The sequence below is a fragment of the Salvelinus namaycush genome, chromosome 13 (assembly GCF_016432855.1).
Source record: "Salvelinus namaycush isolate Seneca chromosome 13, SaNama_1.0, whole genome shotgun sequence".
NCBI lineage: Eukaryota > Metazoa > Chordata > Actinopteri > Salmoniformes > Salmonidae > Salvelinus > Salvelinus namaycush.
In genome coordinates, this window is record NC_052319.1 from 11793764 (window position 1) to 11821484 (window position 27721).

General features: G+C 42.8%; 1 protein-coding gene across 1 annotated transcript in view; it reads right to left on the reverse strand.

The window, feature by feature from the left end:
• The window catches only part of LOC120057764 (potassium voltage-gated channel subfamily H member 7-like), a 107048-nt gene extending 79327 nt beyond the window's left edge, over nucleotides 1-27721 (reverse strand). The window contains exons 1-3 of the mRNA XM_039006236.1: nucleotides 27646-27721; nucleotides 26830-27060; nucleotides 4267-4422 (exon numbers count right to left, since the gene is read on the reverse strand). Of these exons, the coding sequence (XP_038862164.1) occupies nucleotides 4267-4422; nucleotides 26830-27060; nucleotides 27646-27721 (463 nt within the window). The remainder of the gene's footprint in view (nucleotides 1-4266; nucleotides 4423-26829; nucleotides 27061-27645) is intronic.

Genomic DNA, 27721 nt, shown 5'->3' on the forward strand with positions numbered 1-27721 from the left:
CAGCATCATGCTGTGGGGATGTTTTTCAGCTGCAGGGACTGGGAGACTAGTCAGGATCGAGGGAAAGATGAACTGAGCAAAGTACAGAGAGATCCTGAAAACCTGCTCCAGAGCGTTCAGGATCTCAGGCTGAGGCGAAGCTTTACACCACTTCAGCCGTGGTGTAAAGTCAAGGGGTTTCAAAACTTTCCGAATGCACTGTACTGTATGTCAACATGGGCTTTCATAAGACACCTAGACTTTTATAAAGCTACGGCTGCAGTAAACTCTCACCTTGTAATGTTCCAAAATGAAAATGATTTACACACATTTTTAAAGACCAATCTTATATGATGATGGCCTAATTCCTATAAGGAAGCACACAACACATATGATTCTTATACAATTCCTGTGTTTCTCACATATGTGACAATATATACTGTCAGACGTTTAGTTCTGTATAATGCTTGTGTATGAATGTGGTGTACTTCATATAAGACATGTGATTCATAGAGACCCTTTCAAAGGTTCCATACGTTGTACTTTTATACAGGTGTAACAGGATGGGCTATTGTGCTAGAAAACGTTTCATAGCCTACTGGAATGATATTGAATAACGATATTATTCATGATATCGAATATCCCTGCATTACAGTGAGTAGGAGTTATGTTGAGAAGTTATGCATTTCATAGTAAATGAGGCCTATGATATTTCCATTGACATTTTGCCATGCTGGCTGCAAATGCACATCCTGCTGTATCATCATCTGCGCTCGCTTTTTTCTCATACGGTGACCCTAAACTCGGAGCTTCTACTCCAGCCCTTGCTGCTCGACTCATCTGTGGACCACACGTCCTCTCCCTCGGCTAGTCTAAGGACGAGCAACACATTGTATAAGTTGATTTTCAATATTGGAAGCTAACTGCTAATAGACTTATGATTTTTTGATTTCATAAGTAAATTGTAAGTAATAGAAAGTACTGGTACCGCTAATCCTGTAGCTTTATCAGTTTAATATTTGCATTAGGTACATACTGTAGCTACTATGTGAAGTATTTTCTTTTTGATTCATCTATTTTTATACGCTAGCTAGCAATAGTCAGAGCCATGTATTTCATGTTTCTAAATACAGTATTGCTAGGGGGCTGGCCCAAGTGGGCCAAGCTTGCAGTGTGTCAACAAAATGTGTGTAGATTCCTTGAATAGGGAAAATGGCGCCACACAGCTTCCAGAAAACAGTTGCTTTCAAACTCCGGATTTCATGGTTAATTGAGGAAAGACAGTAATTCTGCTAATAGATTTTGCATGCATTAACTACGCCGAGACACGTGCAGCCCAAAGCGGGAAGTTAAAAAAAGACGTAAAATTCGCCAAACTTCCAAAACGTCTCTTTAATCTGCGTGAAAATTTCCACAAGATCTAAATCCAGCATCACCAGGCATGGCCTCCTGCTTCACGTGCTCCGGCACATGTTTCGTTTTCATTCAACTGGGACTGCTTGGTATGAATGGTCACTTGCAGATAGAAGCTGTTGATTTATGAATGGTAGGAATTATTGGATTTATGTGCCTGTTTAAGTGTATTACTTGTGCTAATGTCAAAATACAATGTTCCCAGCTTTTTTGGGGAAAACACAGTTCCTGTGTGTTTTGTGGAAACGTCAAAAGAGCAGAATATTTGAGAAGCAATAAGAAAGGGAATTGAATTTTGAATGTGCTTTTAGATTCAGCCCCATTACTCTACAGTATTTATTTCCTTTGGGAAAGAAGAGAGTGCATGTGGCTGCCTCTCTGCTTTATACCATTAAGCCTTCTACGGGTCATTTACTCTAAACACATACATTTTCCATTTCATACAGCAGCTATTAATCCGTCGCAATAACTCAGTATGAAATTACAATTAAATGGTTCAAAGAGGAAGACATAATGAGAGGAAAGCTCTTTGGTTGCACCCAGTGAATCTAGTTGACAATAGAATCCTAAATTAAAATAATTGATAGTATTTTATGTGAATCTATACCACTGTAATTTTCCCACAAATAGCATAGCGGAAAGATACATTTTCATACGGTGCAATGCATCTCTTTTCCTGGTAATGTGTAGCTGTTCTATTTGCTCAGGTCTTGGTGACATCTTGGAAAAAATCCTGAGAAGTGGGTTCTGTGTGCAGACTTTGTGAAGGAGGGATTATGCTCTCACTTGCACGTACTATTGTGCTAGTTGCTATGATACCTGGAGATCGTACAGTATGTATGGGATCATAATTAGCTCCCCATGGTCCCGAAAATCAATTTGCAAGGAAAGCATATTTGTATGAGGCCAATAACAGCGGGACTATGCATTTATGTCCATAAAATGGATAAAGCATAAGTGTGCCTGTGGTGTCTGTCTGCTGATCTGTCACACCACCTGCGTATCTGTCCCTTCCTTCTGTGGCGCTTTTTCCCCTCAGTGAAGACCTCTAGTACGGAAGAAGCAATCAGCTCTGATTAGTCATGTTAAAAACAAACACACATACGTACACACATGTGCACACACACGCACACACACACACACGCACATACACACGCTCACACACGCACGCACGCACGCACGCACGCACGCACGCACGCACGCACGCACGCACGCACGCACGCACGCACGCACACACACACACACACACACACACACAACTAGGGTTGCAAGATTCCAGGAACTTTCAATAAATTCTCATTTTTTTTCTCCAGAAAACCAGGGTATTTATTGAAAGTTCCCAGAATTTTGCAACCTGACACACGACAAACACAGAGGAAACACAACCCCCACCGCCTTGGGTGCAGTGTTCAGGATTCATGCGGAACCAAGCGGAGGGCTCTGCCTTGCTCAGTGAGAGGAGATGCTCGGCACCTTCAATCAGGAGCAAGCAGAGATGTCTTGTTGACATTTACACCCTCTGACACACAGCAGTGGAGGAGGTGGTAAAGAGACACGGCTCCCAGTTCAAACACCACTGCTCTGTTATCTCTATTTAAAAATAAGAGCAGAGCCGGCAATATTCCACAATCGTGGAGGCCAAATAAATTGTGAAATAAAATGGCCATGCAAAAGCTCTCCTGCCGCTAAAAAGGCATCTGTGCCCATTTATCCTATGGAAGCAGCTAGTCGATAGATAAAGCCCATTATCTATTAGTTTGAGATTTCTACTCAAACTAATAGATAATCCTTCCTCTTTTCCTTGTGAAAAGAAACACAATCTAGTGATCTGTCTTTCAGACGTTAAAATAACTGTCCAGAGAAAATATAACTTTATAAGTTCATATTCTGTTAACTCATACCCAAATGGTGTTGTGTATTCCCTAAATAGGGAAAATGGCACTTTACAGCTTGCAGAAAATGTCATGGTTAATTGAGGTAAAACAGTAATTCTGCTAATAGATGATGCATGTATGAACTACACATGGACACATCCAGGCCAAAATGGGAGGTTTAAAAAATACTGACAAATTCGCCAAAGTTCCAAAACATCTCTTTAATCTGTTTGAAAATGACACCAAGCTCTAAACCCTTTGTTTTCATTCAACTGGGATTGCTTGGTATTTGTGGCCAAAGCATTTACTTGCTTTGGTTTAAAAAATGCTTGCTATTTCCTCATAGAACATGATGTCAGGTTAGCTCATTGGCTGAGCTGGCCAATCAGCGGTCTACTCGCATTAATATCTTTATGACCGGCATACACATACATGGCCCACACTGTTCTGTTGTTGGGGTAAGCCCACATCATTCCAACACAGAAAAGCAGCTTTTCAACATATTTAAATATTTTTTTTCTGGAAGGAAAACTGTTTCAATCATATTATTATTAATTGTAGGTAATATCATTAATGAAACACTGGACAGTTACTTTAAGCTTTGTTCCACTTGAAGCTTTGTTCCAACTTGCTTAATTAGCCTCTTGCAGATGTAGATGAGGATGAGCATGAATAATAGCAATTAGTGGTATCCACTTGTATAATTGCCCTTCTATTGAAGAGGAGTGTGTCTTTGGGAACTGGAAGGAAGTCAATTCGGGCTTCCTATGGGATGGGCTTCTTGATCTAGCTGCAGTCCTACATCATTACATAGGTTGTGTCCTAAATGGCAACCCGTTCCCTATGTAGTGCACTACTTTTGAGTAATGCACTACGTAGGGAATAGAGAGCCATTTGATGCACATCCATTCTGTATTGGGAAGAGTCAAAACAACTGTAATATTTCATACCCACATTACCAGTATACAGTACAGTGCAGTGCATAGGGTACAATACTCACTGGAATCAGTTCTTTCCGGGGATGTGTGGTTCAGTTTCTCTGTCGAGTCGCTGCTTCCTTCCTCAAGGACGTAATCAAAGTTTAGGATGAACAGCATCACTACGCCTTCCTCGTTCTTCACCGGGATTATGTGAGTGTAGCACTGGAAGTCTGACCCTGGAAGAGAAATAATAAACCTGCCATGTCTAAAAGCTGACGTACCTTATGCTCTCCTTCCATAGTTGAGCTCTACTACAGTATAACTTCTAATCCATTTTCTTGCATATGCCTGCTACTGAAGCAGGCACTGAGCAGGCACCTTTTTAATAATAATATAGTGCTGAGGGTTGGATTCTTTCTAAAGCCGCCGAGGAGAGAAACAATTACTTCGACATTATTATTATTACAACCATGATTATTGGAATAATAATAATGTATTATTATTATTATTATTCCAACCATATTATTCCAACTATGCTGTTAGTGCAATTGATAATGTAATAAGATGTTGCTATCACCTCTTAGGACTAAGTGTTCATCATGAATTCCCTAGCTATATGATAGTAAGGCAGTTCGCTGATTCGACAGGGTCACTGATTGGCCAAGATGGCACTAGATAAGTAGCGTGCTTTATGCGATTAAAGGCCCAGTGGTGAAACATGTTGCCCTCAGACTATCCTGCATTTGCAAAACATTGGCCTAGAATGCAGACGTCTGAGGCACGTGGGAGCTGCAGACTACAGCACACAAGCCAGGCCAGGGCTTCACAGTGTACACATAGAATGTGCCCAAATGGAACCTTATTCCCTTTACAGTGCACTGCTTTTGGCCAGGGTGTCACGCCCTGACCATAGAGAGCCTTTTATTATCTATGTTGGTTAGGTCGGGGTGTGACTAGGGTGGGTTATCTAGGTGATTATACGTCTATGTTGGCCTGGTATGGTTCCCAATCAGAGGCAGCTGTTTATCGTTGTCTCTGATTGGGGATCATATTTAGGCAGCCTTTTCCCACTGGGTTTTTGTGGGATCTTGTTTGTTTGTGTGTAGTTGCCAGTGTGCACTGCATTTGACTTCACGTTTTGTTTGTGGTCTGTATTGTTTTGGTGAGTTTCTGCGCCTTGGTCCGTTAATTCTACAAACGATCGTGACACAGGGCTCATAGGGTTCTGATAAAAAGCAGTGCACTAGGGAATAGGGTGTAATTTGGGACGCAAACATAAGACTGCAAGGACTACTCTTAGAACAGAGTCATACCAGACCTAGTGCTGCTGAGCTGCCTCCTTAATTGAAGGAAGAATCCATTATCGAGACCTCATCTGGGTACTGAATTGCACCTAATTCCCTAAATAGTGTGCTACTTTTGACCAGAGCCATATAATAATCCCTCCTTCACAAGAGTCAGGGCCCTGGTCAAAGCACTGCACTATATAGGGAATAGTTTAAAGTTTTAATGTCATGTGCACAAGTACAGTGAAACACCTTTCTTGCAAGCTCCAAACCCAACAATGCAGTAAGCAATATCAATGTAGCACTAAAAATAATGTAGGGTAGAACAAAAACATAATAAGAAATATGAAGAAGCAAACACCTCCCTCTGTAACGCCATGCGATTGAGGGTGGTACTGTTCCAGTACCAAGCAGTGATGCAGCCAAAATGTTCTCAATAGTGCAGCTGTAGAACCTTTTGAGGATTTGAGGGCCCATGCCAGACCTTTTCAACTTCCTGAGGGGGAAGAGGAGCTTTCGCGCCTTCTTCACGACTTCACGACTGTGCGGCATGTGGACCATTTTAAGTCCTTAGTGATTTGGACTCTGAACAGGGAGTACAGGAGGGGACTAAGCACACAGTCCTGTGGGACCCCCGTGTTGAGGGTCAGCATGACGGAGGTGATGCTGCCTACCCTCACCACCTGGGGTCGGCCCGTCAGGAAGTTCAGGAGCCAGTTGCAGAGGGAGGTGTTCAATCCGGGGGAATAGGGTGCAATTCAGTGGAGGCTGCTGAGGGGAGGACAGCTCGTAATGATGGCTAGAATGCAGCGAATAGAATGGCATCAAACACATGGAAACCATACTGTATGTTTGATGTTGTTGATAGAGTTCCACCTGTTCTGCTCCAGCCATTACCATGTGCCCATCATCCCCAATTAAGGTGCCACCAACCTCCTGTGATGCCATTTCAGACACAGGGGTTGACTTTCTCCAGGCAGAATGGAGAAGAGTAACAACTGACCACAAGCCAGTAAATGTGTGTTTTACAGAAACTGAATCAGTTAGGCTACAATACAATGTAGTATATGCAAAACATTGAATGCAACATTTCATCCAAGTTTAATAGTCTCAGCGCCAAATCAGTATTACATAAAGTGATAGTTACTAATATTTTGTACATGACAGTGATTGTTTGAATCTTTGAAATGTCACGCAAACCGCTAACAATGCTCAAAATATCCTTACCAGAACTTAATCAGTTAAGAGAATGTTAACAGATTGCTAATTATTTCAGCGCTGCTGGAGACACGACAACAATACAACAATAATCTGCAAGTCTGAATGTTTCACATGCATGCTATGGCTGAGCCATGCTGTAATAATAGAGGAGGAAAAGGTTGACAACCCCATAAAGACCTTTTAAAGGGGCGCTGAACTCCCTGATTTGGCCTCGTTTTTCGACTTGGTCTTAAAGTCATGCAGCGGCCATGACTGAAACCAAACGAGAGTTGTCTCGGGGGGAGGTTTAATGTGGGTGTCTCTTGTGTGTCTGTTCGCACGTGGCAAGCGTTTGTACATTCCCTCTGCCAAAACAGTACACAACCCAAGAAAAACTGTTACGGTACCATTCATTCCGTAACATTTTGGACAATACTATTATCCTATGCACACTTTATAGTAAATGTATGTCACTAGAATAAACGTTTCCGAGTCATATCGATGCCACATAGGCCGTTTTCGAGAGATTGACTGTGCTCTTCCAGTTACCTCAAAACTCAACTGAATTCTACTGTGTTTAGTTATAACACATATGCGTAAGCTGCACTGCTACCTAATTACCACCAACAAAAATGATGATACGGGAACATTTTGAGTTGGTTCCTTAGGGTCCTCCAATCTATTTAGAGCCAGTACAATGTTAGGCGGAGCATCCCGGGGCCTTGGTAGGGCATCAATGTTAGGAAAATGTTATTACTTGCTTCAAAGGATACCAAACAAGCTTATCAGAATGGCATCGTAAACAAAAATACATACTGAAATGTTAAGCGTCCTTCCATATAGACAAGTATACACTATTATATTCATTTGTACGGCTATATAATTTGAATAGGAGGCATTCCTTATTATATATATATTTTTTTTTTCTCACAAGTTCACATTGTTGTTAGAAAGTGGATGGCCAGGACGTTGAGGGTGGTTTCCTGGTGCCTATTTGCAGGGTTTCAAAATGTATCCAGCCTTGTTTCAAGTTTTTATTTCACGTGAACAAGTACACTGAGTTCCTTTCTTGTACGCTCTAAACCCAACAATACAGGAATCAATATCAATGCAGTACTAAAAATAACATAAAGTAGAACAAAAACAAACAAGAAAAAAATATATAAAAAAATAAGTCAGCTATATACAGGGTCAGATCTAATAGCATATTTACAATGTGCAGGGATACTGGAGTGGTAGAGGTAGATATACACTGTCACTGATGATGCAGATTTATCTGGCTGCTAAATCTATCCACTCATTAGATCATGTTCAACTCATAATTTATTCTCTCTAATCTCCTAGGACCACAATCCTATATCCTCCACTAGAATATAATGCTATCAGCATTACCATTGAAGTGTAAAAAGCAGGTTCAGATTCATTCAATGTCATTCAGAGTAGACAGAAATAAATCCTTTCCTCAGTGGGACTCCATTTCTTCCAAAGTCTCGCTGCCCTCATAAAACAAGCCACATATCCACTGCCCTTCTAGGAAGAACACCTGATGTGCAATAATAAGCCATACAAAATGCCCACCCTTCCCTATGCAAATGTCTCTGTCTCCCTCTGTCTACCAGCCAGGCTCACAAAGAACACACATTACGCGTTCACAGGAATCGTCTCAGAGCTGGATCTCACACCACGCTGCCAGTCGCATTCATTAGCAGTAGCTGTCTGTCTGACTAAATATATCGATCTTGTGTTGGACTGCCTTTACATGTCAGGCTTAGGATGCTTCCGTGCATCAGCAGCCCCCATGGAACAACCCTTCTTAAACAACATTTTATTTCCTAAACTGTGAATTACATTCATGTTTTTATTGGATGAAAAAAAAGGAGACATTTAGCTGACACTTATCCAAAGGATCTTACGGTCAGGCTATTCAGCTTAAGGTAGCTACTGTAGGTAAGACAACCACCTATCACAATCATTGTAATTGTGCTGAATTGGTTATAAGTAAAGCCTTCAGATATTTAATCTGCTATCGGTTATAACCAAATCCGGTGTATAAAACGCCTCACTCACCTCCTCTGATATCGATACTGTTCATTGTCAGCGCTTTAAGATTCTCCTTATAAAGGAAGATGCCAAAGGAGGATTCGCAGGTATTAAACATTCATCGCTTTTAGTTAACAGCATTTAGGATTACCCGCAATTACATGACGAAAATAACACCTATTCATCTTCGTCTTTCTCAGCAATAAATTATTCAGTGTGTACACGGATCTTGTATCTGTTAGTTGGCATACATTAATGTTGCACATTGCGTCACATTTGAAATCTGTGCAAAAAAACGAGCTACTATGTGTGAGTACAGAATATGCTGCAGGAAAGAGGAGACCCATGCGGACCCAAGAGGGGGCCAGAATGGCAAAGTCAGCGGAAATATGTTTGGGAATTGATTTACTAGAAAACAACACCCTTCTAAAAGGGTGAGCTATGGGGGTCCCTCCTCATCCTATCACCTGCTGAATGTCAGGTGTATAATAATTCATTCCACTGGGGGAAATAAAGTAAATAAGGCCAATCATTTCCTACTTTTGGTCAGGAAACTATTCACACCTTTTCATAGCCATTAGGAAGGCAGACAGACTCTGGTGTGTTGATTGAATAGAGAATTCTCCAGTTAATTCCCTCTGCCAGTACACAGATCAAATCAGACTACATGCATGATTGTGGAAAGTGGCCAGGATATAGAGTAGTATGTATGTGTGCCTCTCGGGTTGGTGGTAAATCTCCCTAAAAAGTACAGGAACATTTGGCTTACGGTTTGAGAGGTGTTATTCAGTGCTATACATATTCCTAAACAATTGTGTCATTAGGTGTGTACACGGTTGTATTCACAAGGCAGCAAATGGAAGAGAATGGACTGAAACCCAGAGCATATCGGACTGCTTCTCTCTACCATATCACCGGATTCCTGCCGCTCCGGATCATTACACCAGATCATTAATCCAGATCATCGCAGCTAACTAGCTGCAAACGAGTGGCTACTGTTAGCTAACGCCTCTGTCCCGAAGCAAGCACCAGCTAGCCTTGAGCTAGGCCCATATACCAGCTAATTCTAGGGCTACAATACCTCCTTTGCCAATTGGCCTGGACCCTTTATTGTCGACACGGTGCCCCGCCGATCCATCACGACTGGACTGCCGATGTGATCGCCCGATGTGGTCTCAACAGGCTATTCTGTTACGATGTCGCCGAAGAACCAGCTACTAGCCCCGGCCCGCTAGCTTTTCAGAACGCTGTGCCCCCTGCTCGCCTAGCATAGTAGTGACTACCGAACAGCACCCTGACTCATCTATTGCTGCTCTTCTGACCCTATGATCCCTCGGCTACACAGCTGATGCCCCCTTGACTGTTTCAATAACACGGTACCTAATTTTGTTTACCTGTCGGCCCCAGCCTGGAACTCAGGTCCTGCATGTACCTAACTGACCCGCTCTGCCCATTCATCACCATTTTCCCGTTGCTGTCTTAGCTCTCCTGATCAACACCTGTGATTGCTTTAGGCCTCTCTCTAATGTCAATATGCCTTGTCTACTGCTGTCTTGGCTAGTTTTTATTGTTTTACTTCACTGTAGAGCCTTCAGTCCCGCTCAACATGCCTTAGATAGCTCTTTCGTCCCACCCCACACACATGCGGAGACCTCACCTGGCTTAACTTGTCCCTACGGAGACGAAACCTCTCTCATCGTCACTCCTAAACACACTCCTAAACACCTAGGTTTACCTCCACTGCACTCACATCCTAACATACCCTTGTCTGTACATTATGCCTTGAATCTATTCTACCATGCCCAGAAATCTGCTCATTTTATTCTGTCCCCAACGCACTAGATGACCAGTTCTTTTTATAGCCTTTAGCCGTACCCTTATCCAACTCCTCCTCTGTTCCTCTGGTGATGCAGAGGTTAACCCAGGCCCTGTAGCCCCTAGTTCCACTCCTATTCCCTAGGCGCTCTCATCTGTTGACTTCTGTAACCACAAAAGCCTTGGTTTCATGCATGTTAACATCAGAAGCCTCCTCCCTAAGTTTGTTTTATTCACTGCTTTAGCACACTCTGCCAAGCCTGATGTCCTAGCCGTGGAAGACCACCAAAAATTCTGAAATTTCCATTCCCAACTACAACATTTTCCGCCAAGATAGAACTGCCAAAGGGGGTGGAGTTGCAATCTACTGCAGAGACAGCCTGCAGAGTTCTGCCATGCTATCCAGGTCTGTGCCCAAACAGTTCAAGCTTCTACTTTTAAAAATCCACCTTTCCAGAAATAAGTCTCCCACTGTTGCCACTTGTTAAAGACCCCGCTCAGCCCCCAGCTGTGCCCTGTACACCATATGTGAATTAATTGCCCCCCATTTATCTTCAGAGTTTGTACTGTTAGGTGACCTAACCTGGGATATGCTTAACACTGCGGCCGTCCTACAATCTAAGCTAGATGCCCTCAATCTCTCACAAATTATCATGGAACCCACCAGGTACAACCCTCAATCAGTAAACACGGGCACCATCATAGATATCATCCTGACCAACCTGCCCTCTAAATACACCTCCTCTGTCTTCAACCAGGATCTCAGCGATCACTGCCTCATTGCCTGCGTCCGTAATGGGTCCATGGTCAAACGACCACCACTCATCACTGTCAAACGCTCCCTAAAACACATCAGCGAGCAGGCCTTTCTAAGCGACCTGGCCCGGGTATCCTGGAAGGATATTGACCTCATTCCATTGACCTCATTCGCCCCCGCTATATGTAACTTTTCAGGGAAGTTAGGAACAAATATAAACAGGCAGTTAGGAAAGATAAGGCTAAGTTTTTCAAACAGAAATTTGAATCCTGTAGCTCAAAATCCAAAAAGTTCTGGGACACTGTAAAGTCCATGGAGAATAAGAGCCCCTCCTCCCAGCTGCCTACTGCACTGAGGCTAGGAAACACTGTCACCACCGATAAATATACGATAATCGAGAATTTCAATAAGAATTTTTCTATGGCTGGCCATGCTTTCCACCTGGCTACCCCTACCCCGGTCAACAGCTCTGCACCCCCCCACAACAACTTCCCCAAGCCTCCCCCATTTCTCCTTCACCCAAATCCAGATAGCTGATGTTCTGAAAGATCTGCAAAATCTGGACCCCTACAAATCTGCTGGGCTAGACAATGTGGACCATCTCTTTCTAAAATTATCCGCCGAAATTGTTGCAACGCTTATTACTAGCCTGTTCAACCTCTCTTTCGTATCGTTTGAGATCCCTAAAGATTGGAAAGCTGCCGTGGTCATCCCCCTTTTCAAAGGGGGTGACACTCTAGACCCAAACTGTTAAAGACCTATATCTATCCTACCCTGCCTTTCTAAAGTCTTCGAAAGTCAAGTTAACAAACAGATCACCGACCATTTCGAATCCCACCGTACCTTCTCCGCTATACAATCTGGTTTCCGAGCATGTCATGGGTGCACCTCAGCCACACTTAAAGTCCTAAATGATATCATAACCGCCATCGATAAAAGACAATACTGTGCAGCCGTATTTATCGACCTGGCCAAGGCTTTCGACTCTGTCAATCACTGCATTCTCATCGGCAGACTCAACAGCATTAGTTTCTCAAATGACTGCCTCGCCTAGTTCTCCAACTACTTCTCTGATAGAGTTCAGTGTGTCAAATCGAAGGGCCTGTTGTCCGGACCTCTGGCAGTCTCTATGGGGGTGCCACAGGGTTCAATTCTCAGGCCGACTCTTTTCTCTGTATACATCAATGATTTCGCTCTTGCTGCTGGTGATTCTCTGATCCACCTTTACACAGACGACACCATTCTGTATACTTCTGTCCCATCTTTGGACACTGTGTTAACAAACCTCCAGAGGAGCTTCAATGCCAAACAACACTCCTTCTGTGGCCTCCAACTGTGCTTAAATGCAAACAAAACTAAATGCATGCTCTTCAACCGATCGCTGCCTGCACCCACCTGTCCGTCTAGCATCACTACTCTGGACGGTTCTGACTTAGAATATGGGGACAACTACAAATACCTAGGTGTCTGGTTAGACTGTAAACTCTCCTTCTAGACTCACAGTAATTTTAAGCATCTCCAATCCAAAACTAAATCTAGAATCAGCTTCCTATTTCGCAAACAAAGCCTCCTTCACTCATGTTGCCAAACACAACATGCCCTCGTAAAACTGACTATTCTACCGATCCTTGACTTCGGCGATGTCATTTACAAAATAGCCTCCAACACTCTACTCAGCAAATTGGATGTAGTCTATCACAGTGCCATCCACTTTGTCACCAAAGCCCTATATACTACCCACCACTGCGACCTGTATGCTCTTGTTGGCTGGCCCTCGCTTCATATTCGTCGCCAAAACTACTGGCTCCAGGTCATCTATAAGTCTTTGCTAGGTAAAGCCCCGCCTTATCTCAGCTCACTGGTCACCATAGCAGCACCCACCCGTAGCACGTGCTCCAGCAGGTATATTTCACTGGTCACCCCCAAAGCCAACTTCTCCTTTGGCCGCCTTTCCTTCCAGTTCTCTGCTGCCAATGACTGGAACGAATTGCAAAAATCACTTAAGCTGGAGACTTATATCTCCCTCACTAACTTTAAGCATCAGCTGTCAGAGCAGCTGATGCTTAAAGCACCTGTACATAGCCCATCTGTAAATACCCCACCCAAATACCTCATCCCCATGTTGTTATAACTTTTTTTTCTCCTTTGCACCCCAGTATCTCTAGTTGCACATTCATCTTCTGCACATCTATCACTCCAGTGTTTAATTGCTAAATTGTAATTATTTTGCCATTATGGGCTATTTATTGCCTTCCCTCCCTAATCTTACTACATTTGCACACACTGTATATAGACTTTTCTATTGTGTTATTGACTGTATGTTTGTTTATCCCATGTGTAACTCTGTGTTGTTTGTGTCACACTGCTTTGCTTTATCTTGGGCAGGTCGCAGTTGTAAATGAGAACTTGTTGTCAACTGGCCTACCTGGTTAAATAAAGGTGAAATTAAAAAGGAGGAGGGTCTAACTGAACTTGTCTAATAAGAAACAGTGGTTTTCATTTTCCATTGCGAAACGTTTTGCTATTGTGTGCACTACTGAATATGACCGAGTTACCCCCTCGCCTTCTATGAGTTGTAGATCATTCACAGGTAGGTTGAAACTGGCAGGTCCAGGAGAATACAAAGTGCTGATAGTGTACATCAGTGTTTCTACCAGTGATTGGATGTCTATCATTATCAATTCGGTGGCGGTGGGTTCAAGTTTCCCTTCAAGAGTCACTATGAGATCTAGCATCGCCCTCACCGCCTAAGGGGCTCTCTCAGCACCCCAGCATGATCCCCGTCTTCAGACCCCACACTCACAGATGGTCAAATTGAGATTTCCAGCTCTTTACCGTAGTCCTATTGAATGTCAGATACCAGGCCACAGAGGAATGCAGATCTTTGATGCTGTGGCCTTTCAGGATAATGCATCCATCATGGAAAAAGCTTTTATCAAGCTGACTATGAATGCATAAGGTCAGCGGGCAAAGCAATTGTGTAATTTAGAAGATGTACAGGTATTTGAGGTTGAGGAAAATAATGTTGTAACTGAAAGATTTGACAGTCTTATAATTTTACATTTTCCCAATAGTCAGCAAAGGGACAAGTTGAGAAGGGATATCACGTCTTAATTTTCTTTATATTCAACTTGTTGACAATAATAAGTGACGTCTAAATTGATAGAGGCTAGAACTATCTGAATTACATAACCATTTTATCTCTGCTGTTGAAAACTAAATGTTAGTCTAAAAGAAATGTGAGATAATGTCTAGATGCTTTTTATAGTGGAGATCAAGTTTATAAAGGGGGCCTGGCTGGGCTGATGAGACAGTGGATTGAGCAGTCAGATGGAACAGAGTAAATAGGCATTTTAACTAGATTATATTTCCACCATCAATAATTCAAAACATATATGCTAATTGAGCCATTATTGCCAAAGGTCTACCGCTGTGTGGTGGTGCTCTTAGTCTTTAATTTAATTTATTTATTTTACCTTTATTTTATCAGGGAGTCATACTGAGACCAAGGTCTCTTTTACAGATGAGCCCTGAATTACATAAGTGACAGAAAATACAAAATGCAAGCAGAATACAAAATGCAAGCAGAAAGTCATCTTTAGTAAAAAGATCTTCAATCAGCTTTGTAAATTGGCAGAGAGGCACCAAAACATTACATTTAAGAACATTTTGAAGATTGTTCCACAAATAAAGTGCAAAAAACCGAAACGATAGAGAACTAGAGAACAAAGGAATTTCCAGAGTTAGCCATCCCTGAGACCAGGTGTGGTAACTCAAATGTCTAAAGTTTAGTAATGATGTTAGGTACAGTCTGACTTTTTGTAAAAGAGCTTTCTTTATAAATGAAAAAATAACAATGTATCAACCTATGTGACATCAAAGAGGGCCAACCAACTTTCTGATTGAGAATGCAGTGATGTGTACTACAATTGTCGCCCGTAACAAAGCGGGGTGCACTATGATAAACTGCATTTAACAGATTTAATGAAGTGGCAGCTACGTTCATATAGATGATGTTGCCATAGTCTAGGACTGATAGGAACGTCGAATGATTTATCTGCTTTCTACTATTTAGCGAGAGGCAGGATCTACTTCTACAGAAGAAGCCCATTTCTATTCTCAGCTTCTCTACTAACTCATCAATATACTTTAAAAAAACAGTTTTCATCTATCCAGATGCCCTGATACTTGTAAGCAGGGACATGATCAATATGGACACCATCCAAAGTACATAAGCTTAAATCATCAGAATTATTTTTATGCGCTCTAGAGAACAACATATGCTTAGTTTTACCTGCGTTCAATACTCATTTCAGGCAAATAAAGTTTTTCTGTAATACAATAAAGGCAGACTGTAGTTCAGATAGAGCCTTGTCAACCGTGGGGGCAATAGCATACACAACAGCATCATCGGCATACAAGTGCATGTTACAATTTTTTACAGACAAGTCAATATTTTGTATATAAACAGTCAAAAATACAGATGACCTGGCCTCCACAATCACCCGACCAAAACCCCATTGAGATGGTTTTGGATGAGTTGGACCGCAGAGTGAAGGAAAAGCAGCCAACAAGTGCTCAGCATATGTGGGAACTCCTTCAAGACTGTTGGAAAATAATTCCAGGTGAAGCTGATTGAGAGAATGCCAAGCATATGCAAAGCTGTCATCAAGGCAAAAAAGTGGCTACTTTGAAGAATAGAAAATATATTTTGATTTGTTTCACACTTTTTTGGTTACTACATGATTCCATATGTGTTATTTCATAGTGTTGATGTCTTCACTATTATTCTACTATGTATAAAATAGTAAAAATCAAGAAAAACCCTTGAATGAGTAGGTATGTACTAACCTATGACTGGTACTGTATATGGCCCCTCCTCCCTAGTTTTATAACCTGTCACATCTAAATACATTATAATAATTTACTTCAATTTCTTTATCAGAGAGAGAACCATTTAACCATGTTTCTGAGAGAGCCATGATGTCAGGACACGAGTCCTGTACCCAAATGTCAATTGTGTCCATTCTTTTTATCATACTTCGCACATTTAGGTGCATTAGGCCAAGCCTCCTACAATATTTAAAGTCAGAGGGGGTATTTAGCTGGGGCGGGAACTGGAAGAGCAGAGCAGTACACCTGGATGAAGCTCCATCCAAAGGAGTGGAGCTGCTGCAGGTGACCGGTGGGGCTGCCAATACCCTGTTCTGGGTGTGGACAGGAAACCTTGGTGTGGCTCCTGTTGCAGGGTTGGGGCTGCCATTGGGGATAGGAGTGTTCCAGGCTTGTCCTGAGGATGGGAGTAGGGAGAGTAACCAAAACTAGCCTGGGAGGGAGGTTGTGGGGTGAATTGAAGAGGGTGGAACGCAGTATGGCAAACTCTCAGCATATTTAGGCTGACGATGTGAATGGGCTGGGTCTGGTTGAGCTGTGCTGAAGCGGGCGTGTTCTGGTTGAGCTGTGCTGAGGCTGGCCTGGTCTGGTAGAGCTGTACTGAGGTGGGCCGGGTGTGGTGAAGCTGTGCTGAGGCGGGTCTGTTCTGGTTGAGCTGTGCTGAGGCGGGCCTGGTCTGGTAGAGCTGTACTGAGGTGGGTCGGGTGTAGTAAAGCTGTGCTGAGGCGGGCCTGTTCTGGTTGAGCTGTGCTGAGGTGGGCCTGGTCTGGTAGAGCTGTACTGAGGTGGGTCGGGTGTAGTAAAGCTGTGCTGAGGCGGGCCTGGTCTGGTTGAGCCGTGCTGAGGCGGCCTGGTCTGGTAGATTTGTGCTGAGGCAGGCCGGGACTGGTTGAGCTGTTCTGAGGCGGGCCTGTTCTGGTAGAGCTGTACTGAGGTGGGCCGGGTGTGGTAAAGCTGTGATGATGCGGGCCTGTTCTGGTAGAGCTCTGCTGTGATGGGCCGGGTCTGGTAGAGCTATGCTGTGATGGGCTGTGTCTGGTAGAGCTGTGTTGAGGCGGGCCTGGTCTGGTAGAGCTGTGCTGAGGCAAGCCTGGTCTAGTAGCATGGGAGGGAGGTTGTAGGGGGAATTGAAGAGGGTGGTGTGGAGGGCAGTGTGGAGGGCAGTGTGGCTGGCGATGTTCTTAACTCTGCATGTGGCCTCTTTGACTGCGTCTCCTGGAGGAGAAGTGGTGGAGGGTGGTGTGGGGGACAGTATTGCTGGCTGTTCTCCATTCTGTATGGCACCACCGGATCCAGGTCTAAAGGAGTGTCTGATTTGTCTCAGGGAGTTGGTGGCTGGTCTGTGGCTCCTGTGGGTGAGGTGGACTGGCCACCCAGAGCAGAATCCTTTAACGTCCTTGCGAAAGATGGGAACAGGTGTGCATTGTCGTAAAGACAGTCTAAGCTGAGGGTGGGATGGTGGGCCAGGTGTACGTTGGGCTATACCACACATTCCTGACAGAGGCTGGCATTTACCTTTTGGAGGATGGCAGGATGGAAATCTCTCCTCTGGAGCAGGGATATATTACAATCTCCGCAAGGGGGAAGATGGCTCTCTCTATCAGTCCCCTGGGTGATGCCACCCTCTCTTGTTGGGCACGCATGTCATTGGTCCCTGTGTGAATGATGATATGGCTGGGGGAGCCAAGCTGGGCCACAGTCAAGAGCTCCAAAGCTCTCTAATTAAAACCTTCCATTGGAGTCCATCATTAATATAATGTCTGGTTTCTCATCAGGTCTGTGGAGGATGGCAGGAGTGATGGGAGTAATTACAGGCCATGAGATGGGGATGGAGGAGGTCAGCTGGGTTGGTGCAATGGTTGGTTGCGTTGGTTGGTGGGTTCCGATTCAGCTGTTGGCTTGGTTCTAGGTTTTTGTGGGACTTTGTAGAGTGGATGGTAGTGGCTCGGAAATTCCTGCCTTAGCTCATGTAGCTCCTTCTGCAGGTTCTGCAGTTCCCTGATCTCCTCCCTATGCTGACACACCAGGCTGATATCCTCTAATAGATGCTGTGGTACTGCAGGTGTCACGTGTGAGAGGCATACTCAGGGCTGTGTCTGCTGCAGGCGAGGGAGGGAGAGGGACCCTAGGGACTACATACTGGGGCACAGATGGAGTGGAGCATGTTGTAGGTAGTGGCAGTGAAGAGGTTTTAAGTTCGGCAACAAGAGGTTTTGTATTTGGTCAAAGTAGCGGACAAATTGATCCAGGCTGGCCTCTGAACCTTGAACATCACAGTGCCGTTATAATAAATATTAATGTTACATTTGGGGGTGGAATCAATGTAGAGTTGTTTATTGTTCTGTTTTCTGACATTTTAAGTTAATTATTGGTATTTTGGAGAGCTGTGTGCCAAGCATTAGGATCATCTGTGTACTGGTGAACAGAAGGTCTTCTATTTTCTTCCCTCTGAGTCCCTCTGAGTCTCTGGGGATTCTCTTAGAAATTTATTTTTTCATTTATTTTTTGTAACATTTTCGTGGAGAAATTACAAGATTATGTTATAATACTGTTATTGCATCAAATGGTTGTTTTATGCAACAGAATCGGGTTCTTAGAACTCTATTGTGTCTGTGTGAACTGAGAGGAGCTTCTGAGATTTAACTCTAGCAACTGATTGATAATGGTCTTGTTGTCTCTCGGAGCCCGCATTCCAGAGAATGAGTTGGTGTTTGTGTACTGGGAGGTACCAGGATGGAGGTGACTCGGGTATGGATAATGATGAGGGGAACCTTGTTTTGGGGGCCCAGACCGTGGTTTCCACACAATGAGAACAGTCTTTACAGCAGATACTGTCTGCTGTGAATTATTCATTTATTTTATACGATTCCTAACCTTGTGACCAATTCCACACATCTGTTGTTTGTCATGTGGACTCTCTGGTGTATCTTTTCTATAAAATATCTTTGTATCCTTTGTGTCGGGGCTCTCAATCCAACAGTCACCATGTTGGGTCAACCGGCCATCGTTATTACTCTATCCCTTCCATATTAATACATTTTGAACAAAAGTAATATCCTGATTGGTGATTGACCTTGTCTCTCCTCATTATTGATTAGAATGTCCACGACCCATTTTCAGGACACGTGATGGCAAGGTCTCTGAAACAATGCTTAGAGAATGAGTCAATCTTCATCCCCCTTGTGACCTCTTTAAACAATGCACTCTGCTCTAGAATGAGGTGCTTGTGCCTCTTGATGAAAGCACTTATTTAAATAATGCACCTATAGAGATACATGCACTGTTCAAACAATGCACTTTTATGAATAATACAAATAAAGATGTTAAATGTGTTTTTCAATGAAACAACACGTTACACATAAATTAAGATACTCTCTCGATGTTTAGGATCTTCCCACCTCATTTTCAAGTGTTCTTTTGCTTGTTTGTTTGCTCGTCTGAATGCTTGTTTTCTTATCAAGGCCTGAAATGTCCTCCAGAAATCCCTCAGAAATCCTTACTCTTTTGCCCTGTGTTGGTTTTGTGTTTGTTTGTCTATGTCCTAACTCTTCTTGTTGTCCTTGTTGGGTTTATAGTCCACCCCGTTACCATTCCTTCCTTGCGTTGCCTGACGATTCAGCAGATGACCCCCGATCAATCTCTCAAAACTAATTCCACAAAAGAAATGCATCTTCCAATTCCTCTAGATGTGCAGAACACAGCAATCAACAACAAAAAACTAAACTGTTCACATACAGTGCTCTTCTTAAGTGCTGTTGCTCATGGAATTGGTCAACAATAGTCCAGGCAGCCTTGAAGTACATCTCTGTAAAGAAGCATTTTTATGAGCAAGAGAAGTCTGAAAGCATCCAGAAGAGTGAGGTTAGGACAGTGTTATATGTAGAACTTCATGTCCATCTCTTAAATGAATTATCTTTAGTGCTCCCACTAGATAGGGTGTTTATGCTACGTTATAATGAAAACAAAATTGATATAGGCGTACACGTTTTGTTATTTTGCTCAGCAGACTCTTCTTAAGGTTAAATTGGCATGGTAGCTTGTCCAATGAGGGAGAAGCATTCTCATATTACATATTTTTAACACTGATCTTCAAAAATGTTATGAATCACAACATTTAGACATAAAAACAACCGTTCTAGATGGTGTAAGCTATACGTGACACTCTCCATGGTTATCTTGCTAATACACTGTGACATGGTTGTTACAGGGCTGTGTTGCTGAGGCCATACACAACTGCACTGACGCATAGCCAATTAAGAGGGGAATATGTAAGGGGAGGAGAGGGAAGGCATGCTAACCCTTTGTTTGGAGTCTCTTGGCCATGTGGCCATATCTCGCCTCAGTGAGACTGCTCCAAGCTAGTCATCGTAGCTTACTTTCATCTTTCATCAGTGTCTTCCAATACTGTAAGTATTTTGCTAGCTAGATAGCTGATATTTGTCATCCAGTGGGCTGGAATGGCTAGTCAGCTGGCAAAAGCTCATTGGAAGCTAAAACAGATGATTTGGTGACCATTGGATTGGATTCAACAATGCCCCCTTGAGATGTAGATAGGAATTCATATGTGGATATGTAGGGTGACTAGGCAAGGATTTTGTCCTTGATGTGCTGTCCAATACTCCACCAATTCAGTGTTGATCGGCTTTTTTGTCAGATGATAATTACATCAAGCCGGTCTAGAACAGGATTTATATCTTTGGAGAATAAACCAAGGTTGATTTATTGAAGACATCTACCACAAAATGAATTCAATGGTTTTTTTTAAAACATTCTATTAGAGTTCCATTTCTAGTTTGTTCTCACAGAGAAGTCTTTATGTAGTTGCCTGGAGATGCGACTACAACAGACTGGAGGAAGCTGCACTACTGTTACCTGATCTCACATTAAAACCTGATCTGTTTTCATTTCATGTTTTAATCATTACTCTGATAGACTGGCTTCCATCTGCTAAACGCCTGACTCTGACGAGGGGAAAACACTCAATGCATTTTGAGACATACTGGGAGAAACCAAAGAGGCAAAGATCAATGAAAAATGCATGCGCCTCCTTTTGACCGCAGCCATCCTGGTCTCCTGCAGCAGCCGAATGTGGTACCCCCCGCATCTGGCAATTCTAGCAAATGCCAGATGGGCTGGACCATTTTTTAGTTGGGTGGGCTGGTCGAAATTGACACACACACAAATATTTGTTTTAATATAAAATAAGGTGACATGTCCGGCAGCCCATGAGCCTGTTAAGATTTTTGCTCAATTTCTCTGTTATACTAATCTATAACGAGCCTGGGTGGGCAATGGTCGTCCCCCTACCAAGATGGGCTTTACAGGTTTTCTGATAGGCTGAGCTGAGGTCACGCAAACTCCCATTCAAAGTCAAACGCTGCATCAGCCTAGAGACCTGCTCTGACTCTGCTAACAATGAAAAGGGTGACTTTAAACGTAGAAAGAGCACATTCTATTCTACATTGTCACCTCACTCAAACTTCCTATTTTTGGGGGGCGGACAAAACCATGATTTGGTCAAACAGTAAAGTGCATTATCCTTATGATTCCTGTAATAAAAGTGTGTGCCCTGCCCCTGTGCCTGTTTTGATGTAGCTTGCTGCTGTATGAGCGATCCACTCTTCTCTCCCCCCCATGCGCTGGCAATAAAATGTTGTTCTGATCATATAACACTTCAAAATGCAATTGCGGGAAAATCAAAGCTTTGGAAGTTTCATCCCCTTGTCCTTGTCGAAGAGAGGAGGGCCTCAGCTTTCTGTAGGTATCTGTAACGTGTACGCTGGGAGTCGGGAAGCAAGTACAGGGAGTGCAAATGTAATAAATAAAAAAACTTGGAACAAAACAAGAAACAAGAAACACGAAAAGCGTACAGCCGGTCGCTTCTGCTGAGGCATGGGAGCCTTACGAGGCTCCCGCGCCTCAGCCGGCTCGTCAGGTTTCCACGCCTTAGCAGAAGCGACCAGCCCGTTCCTGGTCCTTTGGGGCCGTCCCTCTGGCCGGCGTTGTGCTGCATAATTCATCTCTATTGAACGAAACAACTATTAAGTCAAATATAGCAACTGTAGTCTAATTGGCAACACAAAATTCATGACAATCACTGGATTAGGTTGCACAAAATATCTTGAGTCATGCATTCCTCATTGGATGTGCTAGATGAAACAACTTATTTCATGAATGCCTCCATATTCTATGTATTACACTTCTTAATAAATCACTATAAATGACTTTATAAGATGATTATTCAGGATGTGGAGTCTGACCAAATCATGGGCTGGTGCCACCAACTGTAAAAGTTAGTGGCAGCAAGGATACCAAGGGGAAATGTTAATCTGAAGCCCTGAAATAGTAATTAACACTTAGGTTAGGTGTTGATTCAGGGGAACACATATGCCAAGAACTAATTGCTTGGCTTTTATAACGTATAAGGCTTAAGCAGACAGGCAGACAGAAACCAAAAGAAGCACAGTGACAGCAGTGTCTAAGTAAGGTATGTAGGGTCAGGATGTGGGCTGATGTGGATAAAATGCCGGTGGCGAATTATTGTCCCAGTCCGCCCTTGGGGGGAGACATCCCTTCAGCTCCTCAAAGGGGAGTCACCTTTGAAATCAGGCACCCACACACATACCTCAGCAGCACGGCTAGCTAAGCTGGGACTGTTCCCATTACCCATTTAACTCCACCACACTGCTCAGTGTCAGCTTCCCTTTGTTCACACTCATTCAGTTACTAAGTATTATTACACCCCTCGGAATAGGATCGTTTTTGCAAAGCCCCCGCAAAGGAAGGCATTTACCTTATTGATTAGGGAATCTTCATTGAGAGCGAAGACATTGTGATTGTGGATTTATCTCCTCTCGCAATCATTTACTATTCAACACCTAGATAATAGATACAATTGCCCTGTGGCGAAGGTTTTGGCCGTGTACCTCACTGTGGTCTTCATTGTCCTTCTGCCTTAATTTCTAAGCACACGCATAAGCAGCTTAACTTTTCTGCTTCCTTCAGGTCAAAAAGCTGGAGATGTGTGGCTGATGATGATGTCACTGGGCTTTCTTAATCACTTGACGGTGCATTTCAAGATCCGCCGGAGTGGGAACATGACAGTATGACAACCAAAAGAGATGCTAATAAGCGCGACTATTCCCATCTACAGTTTTATGTTAACAATTCTGCATGACAATGATTCATTTGATAGTGCTTCCCGTTAGACAGTAAGGGTGCGTAAGAGCGAGGGAGAGAGCCCCTGAGGTCTAACACCACCGAGTTGTGAGTCATATGATTTAATATTGATTAGACACACACATCCTCTATTTCCTCTGCCGGGACCTATCGCTTATTCATCCTTATGCTCAACTATTTTTGTATGCTGTCAACACTGTCTCACCCCTCTTGTGTCTAATGTAATTTACACGAGGTGAAATGGGATAGGCTTTTACAAAATGACCCACTGAGAATCAAAAAACTATTATTGGTTTGCAGGGGTTCTGATAGCTCAGAATGGGGTCAAACAAGGAGACAACAAACACAGCCACTTTCCAGTCCATCAGCTTTCATTTGTAGGAAGTGAGCTTGTGTCGATAGGGCCATTGCTCTCAAGGATGTCATGACGCTTGCATATGCGTTCCCATCTACAGGAGCCTGTGGATTGTGTCCTTCCACAGCGCTATAATGCATTTACGCTGTACGCTGCTCACTCCTATTCACTGCAGTGCCATCCTTGACATGTTTATTCATGAGCTCCGCGACTCACTCTAGACTCCTCAGAGGAGTATTAAGAGTCATGTCTCGAGGCACAGGAAGGGGGGCGGGAGAGCAAGTGTAATGATTCCATTTGAATGTGTCTTATGGCTTTTACTCTGCTCCCATTCCTTATTAACCATGATCGACACATTGAGTTTATACAGAACCACACAGTGACTAAAGTGCCTTTAAAACCCTGCTCTTCATAGTGGTACATTTTCAAAGAGCCCCCTAGAGTATTTTGTGTCATTTTCTTTCTCCAGGATTCAAAAAATATATTTTCAACTTACTAGAGGAGCATCTGGCTCTGATTTCCACGTGATTAGCAGAAATCTGTCTAGGCTGATGACTGCTGCTTCAGGAAGATTCAAAATGGAACTATCTGTACATCTACAGTCAGTTTAGGGAGCTGCAAAGCGCCAAGGCAAATGTTTCATTATGTACACAGTATAGTTAACCACATAAGAGAAGAAGATTACATTCACATTTGAGTCATTTAGCAGAACATAAATCCAGAGCGACTTACAGTAGCAATTAGGGTTAAGTGCCTTGCTCAAGGGCACATCGACAATTTTTTCACCTAGACGGCTCGGGGATTGGAACCAGCAATTTTTTGTTTACTGGCCCAACACTCAACTGCTAGGCTACCTGCCGTGAGCCAAGGCACAACAAAAATTAAACCTGACTTCCTGTCGTCATATACTATACCCCGAAAAGGGGAGCGACATCACATTGACTTGGATGGGTGTTATACTGACCAAAAAACACTCTGCCTAAAGATGATATTAGTGGCATTACATGTGTAGATGTGTCATTGAGCATCAACATCATTTTAATTCACTGCGACTTCACAGAGGGCGGCAGTACTGCTGCCTGTACTGAAAACAGTTCATATCATGTCTAGAGTTTAGCTAAAAAAGCACTCCACCCATGTGGAACACAGTGGCCCAAGGAAATGGAAGCCAAAGAGGACTGAAGGTCCTCACGAGAACAGTCAAACAGGGCTAGAAGAGGAAAAACAACATCTGCTTTTGGAGTGAAAAATGAGATGTATTTTGGTTTTGTTTTGCCAGAGGAGTCAAGGACCTGGAGCATATGACGGAATAACAATGCCTCATAGACATACTGTACAGTTACGGCAACTCCTTGTCCTTGTATTTGTGTGGTAATGAGTAAAGCCCATAGTTTTTTCAGGTCAGTTCATGTGGTCAGGAAAAAACATAAAATTAGGAAATAGAACAGTAATTTAATAGGATCTCTGTGAGAAAAACTCTGAACCGACAGTTAAATCCAATTTGTGTAGGAAACAAATTGAGAGGAAAACAGAAAAGCCCACCTGTGAAGCTGGTGTGCATCCCAAATGCCACACTTTTGGAAATATAGTGCATACATTTTGTGCACTGTGTAGGGAATAGGGTACTCTTTGGAAACAACACTGGTCTGTGACATGTTTACAGTTCCAGTCTGATGATGGTACATTGAGTACTAAATTAATTGTTTTGTTCATATTGTGGCTGGACTTGGCTGTCTCTCCACTGTTGAGAGATTTTGTGGGATGGTATTCACATACTGCAGACATTCATTGATTTATTTTCACTGTGAAACAAGACTGTGCATTGAATCGCTATGAGCTATTTGTATCCTCATTAAAATAGTCTAGAACAGCCTTGGAGGCAGGAAGGTGAGTCTAAGCAAACTGTGCGCTAGACCAGAGGGAACTGAGACAGCACTTTCCATTCCTCTGTCAGAAATAACACACTACTCCCTATTGTGTCATGGCAGCTGACCAAGCCCTGTTAACCTTGTCAGAGTCAAAATTCACTCTCTCTGCTGCGTGTATCTTTGTCACAACTAGGACTAAGATGAAGTAAACTACCATTTTACACCTGCCATACATAAAATACATCTGAAATTGACATGATCTGCTGGTTCATACTGCTAGATGCTGAATGTCACTTTAATACCTCTCATATGCCATGGTCTTAATACATTGTCATGTTCAGACTTCTGGTATTGTCTGCCAAGCCACTGATTACACCTCCATTATGCAATGGCAAATGCTTTTTATCAAGCCAGAGATCATTGTCCTAGTCTAGCTTGCTTCCTCGCTTAGAGTATAATAACATTCCCTGAAACTCTCTCATGACATCGTACCTCATAATCAGAACGATGATATCAGTTATGGTTTTAAGACAGGAATTGTAACTGATGGTAGCTACATATAATATTTTCCAGACATAGCATATTTCAGTAAATGCAAGGGAAGATTCACATCATACATGGATAGGAAATGTTTTTCCACAATTTGTTATGGATAGATTGTTTTTGTTCTTTCCTATAAATGTTGTTTTCCAAGAAAAAAATACCCAACCCTTGAATTGGCTTGTGGATTATTATAATTATCTTGTCATAGACGAAATACTCACATAACAGCCACAGTTTACTGCACAGTGGTCCACTGTACAGAAGATCAGAAAAGTAGCATCTGCACGAATAGCGACATTTATTACGCAGGTCAATGGAGACAAACACTTGATGGAAAGAAAGGCTCTCATTACTTCTCGTTGTCAAGTGCCCTGTCAAGACTGTGTCACCTCATCTCTACTGTGTTCACTGACTGTGTCTCTAATAGGATAAAGCCACATTTAAGAGCTCAGCTAACCAAAACCAGGTAGCATCCCAAATGACAGCCTATTCCCTATATGGCGCACTAGAATCCACAGGTCTCTGGTCAAAAGTACAAAAGTAGTGCACTACATAGAGAATAGGATGCCATTTGGGACACATTTGAAATGATTAAGGGGGCTGTCTTGTGGTGGGACTGTAGTTTATGGTTTCTCAGAGGCAGCCTGTCACACCTAGTGCATACTACCACCTCTCCTGTCTGTTGCTGGCCTGGTTGACTGACTCACCATCTTTGCGGTGATATGTGATTTCCACCTTGCGCTCCTCTGAGCCCATCAGAGCCTGGTCCACCTGGCTGATGGCATGTGTGTCCGTGTGCTCGCCGTGGAGGAAGTCACAGGTGCACGGCTTCTGCATGACATCCGGTCTGGAATAGCCGGTCATCTCACAGAAGCCGTCGTTACAGTAGATGATTGCACAGTTCTGTACCCGGGCATTGGCTATAACAAATTTCCTATCTGTAAGAACACAAAAACAATACACAATGCTATCAAACCAATCTTTATGTACAGCAGTCTAGAGGTAATACATTACAATTTGAGAGTTTTTGAACATTGCTGTATTTGTAAACTGAAGACAGTCCAATACTGGATTTTATTATTACAAAGGTGATATATATTTTTTTATCATTTTTTAGACTTTTTGAAACAACTCTTGATTGACTTGAAGCATACAGGAGCATAGGAGATAAAACATTTTAAATAATAATTGATTGGACTAATATATTTATTTTCTAGACACCCAAAGCGCTTTACATAGTAAGGGGGAGGCTCAAATCATCCACCACTAATGATACTAAATAGATAGTAAATAGATAGTAATAGATAATAAAGATATAGTAAAGCTCAACAAAGTACATTATTGACACTTGATTTGTCACTAACAACCCTGCTTTCAATTAACAAACCCCATTCTCAATTGGACAAGTTCAAACTGTTTTTAAAACGTAACTTCATTTCCAAACAGACTGATATACACGACTGCCACAATGCCAAGAATAACACTTTAGATTAAAATGATGACACTTGGGATGGTATACTTACTCTGTCCCTCGAATTTTCGTATTATTATTCCAAGAAATGTATTTTGTGGCGCAACGTGACCTCTCCGAACAGGCAT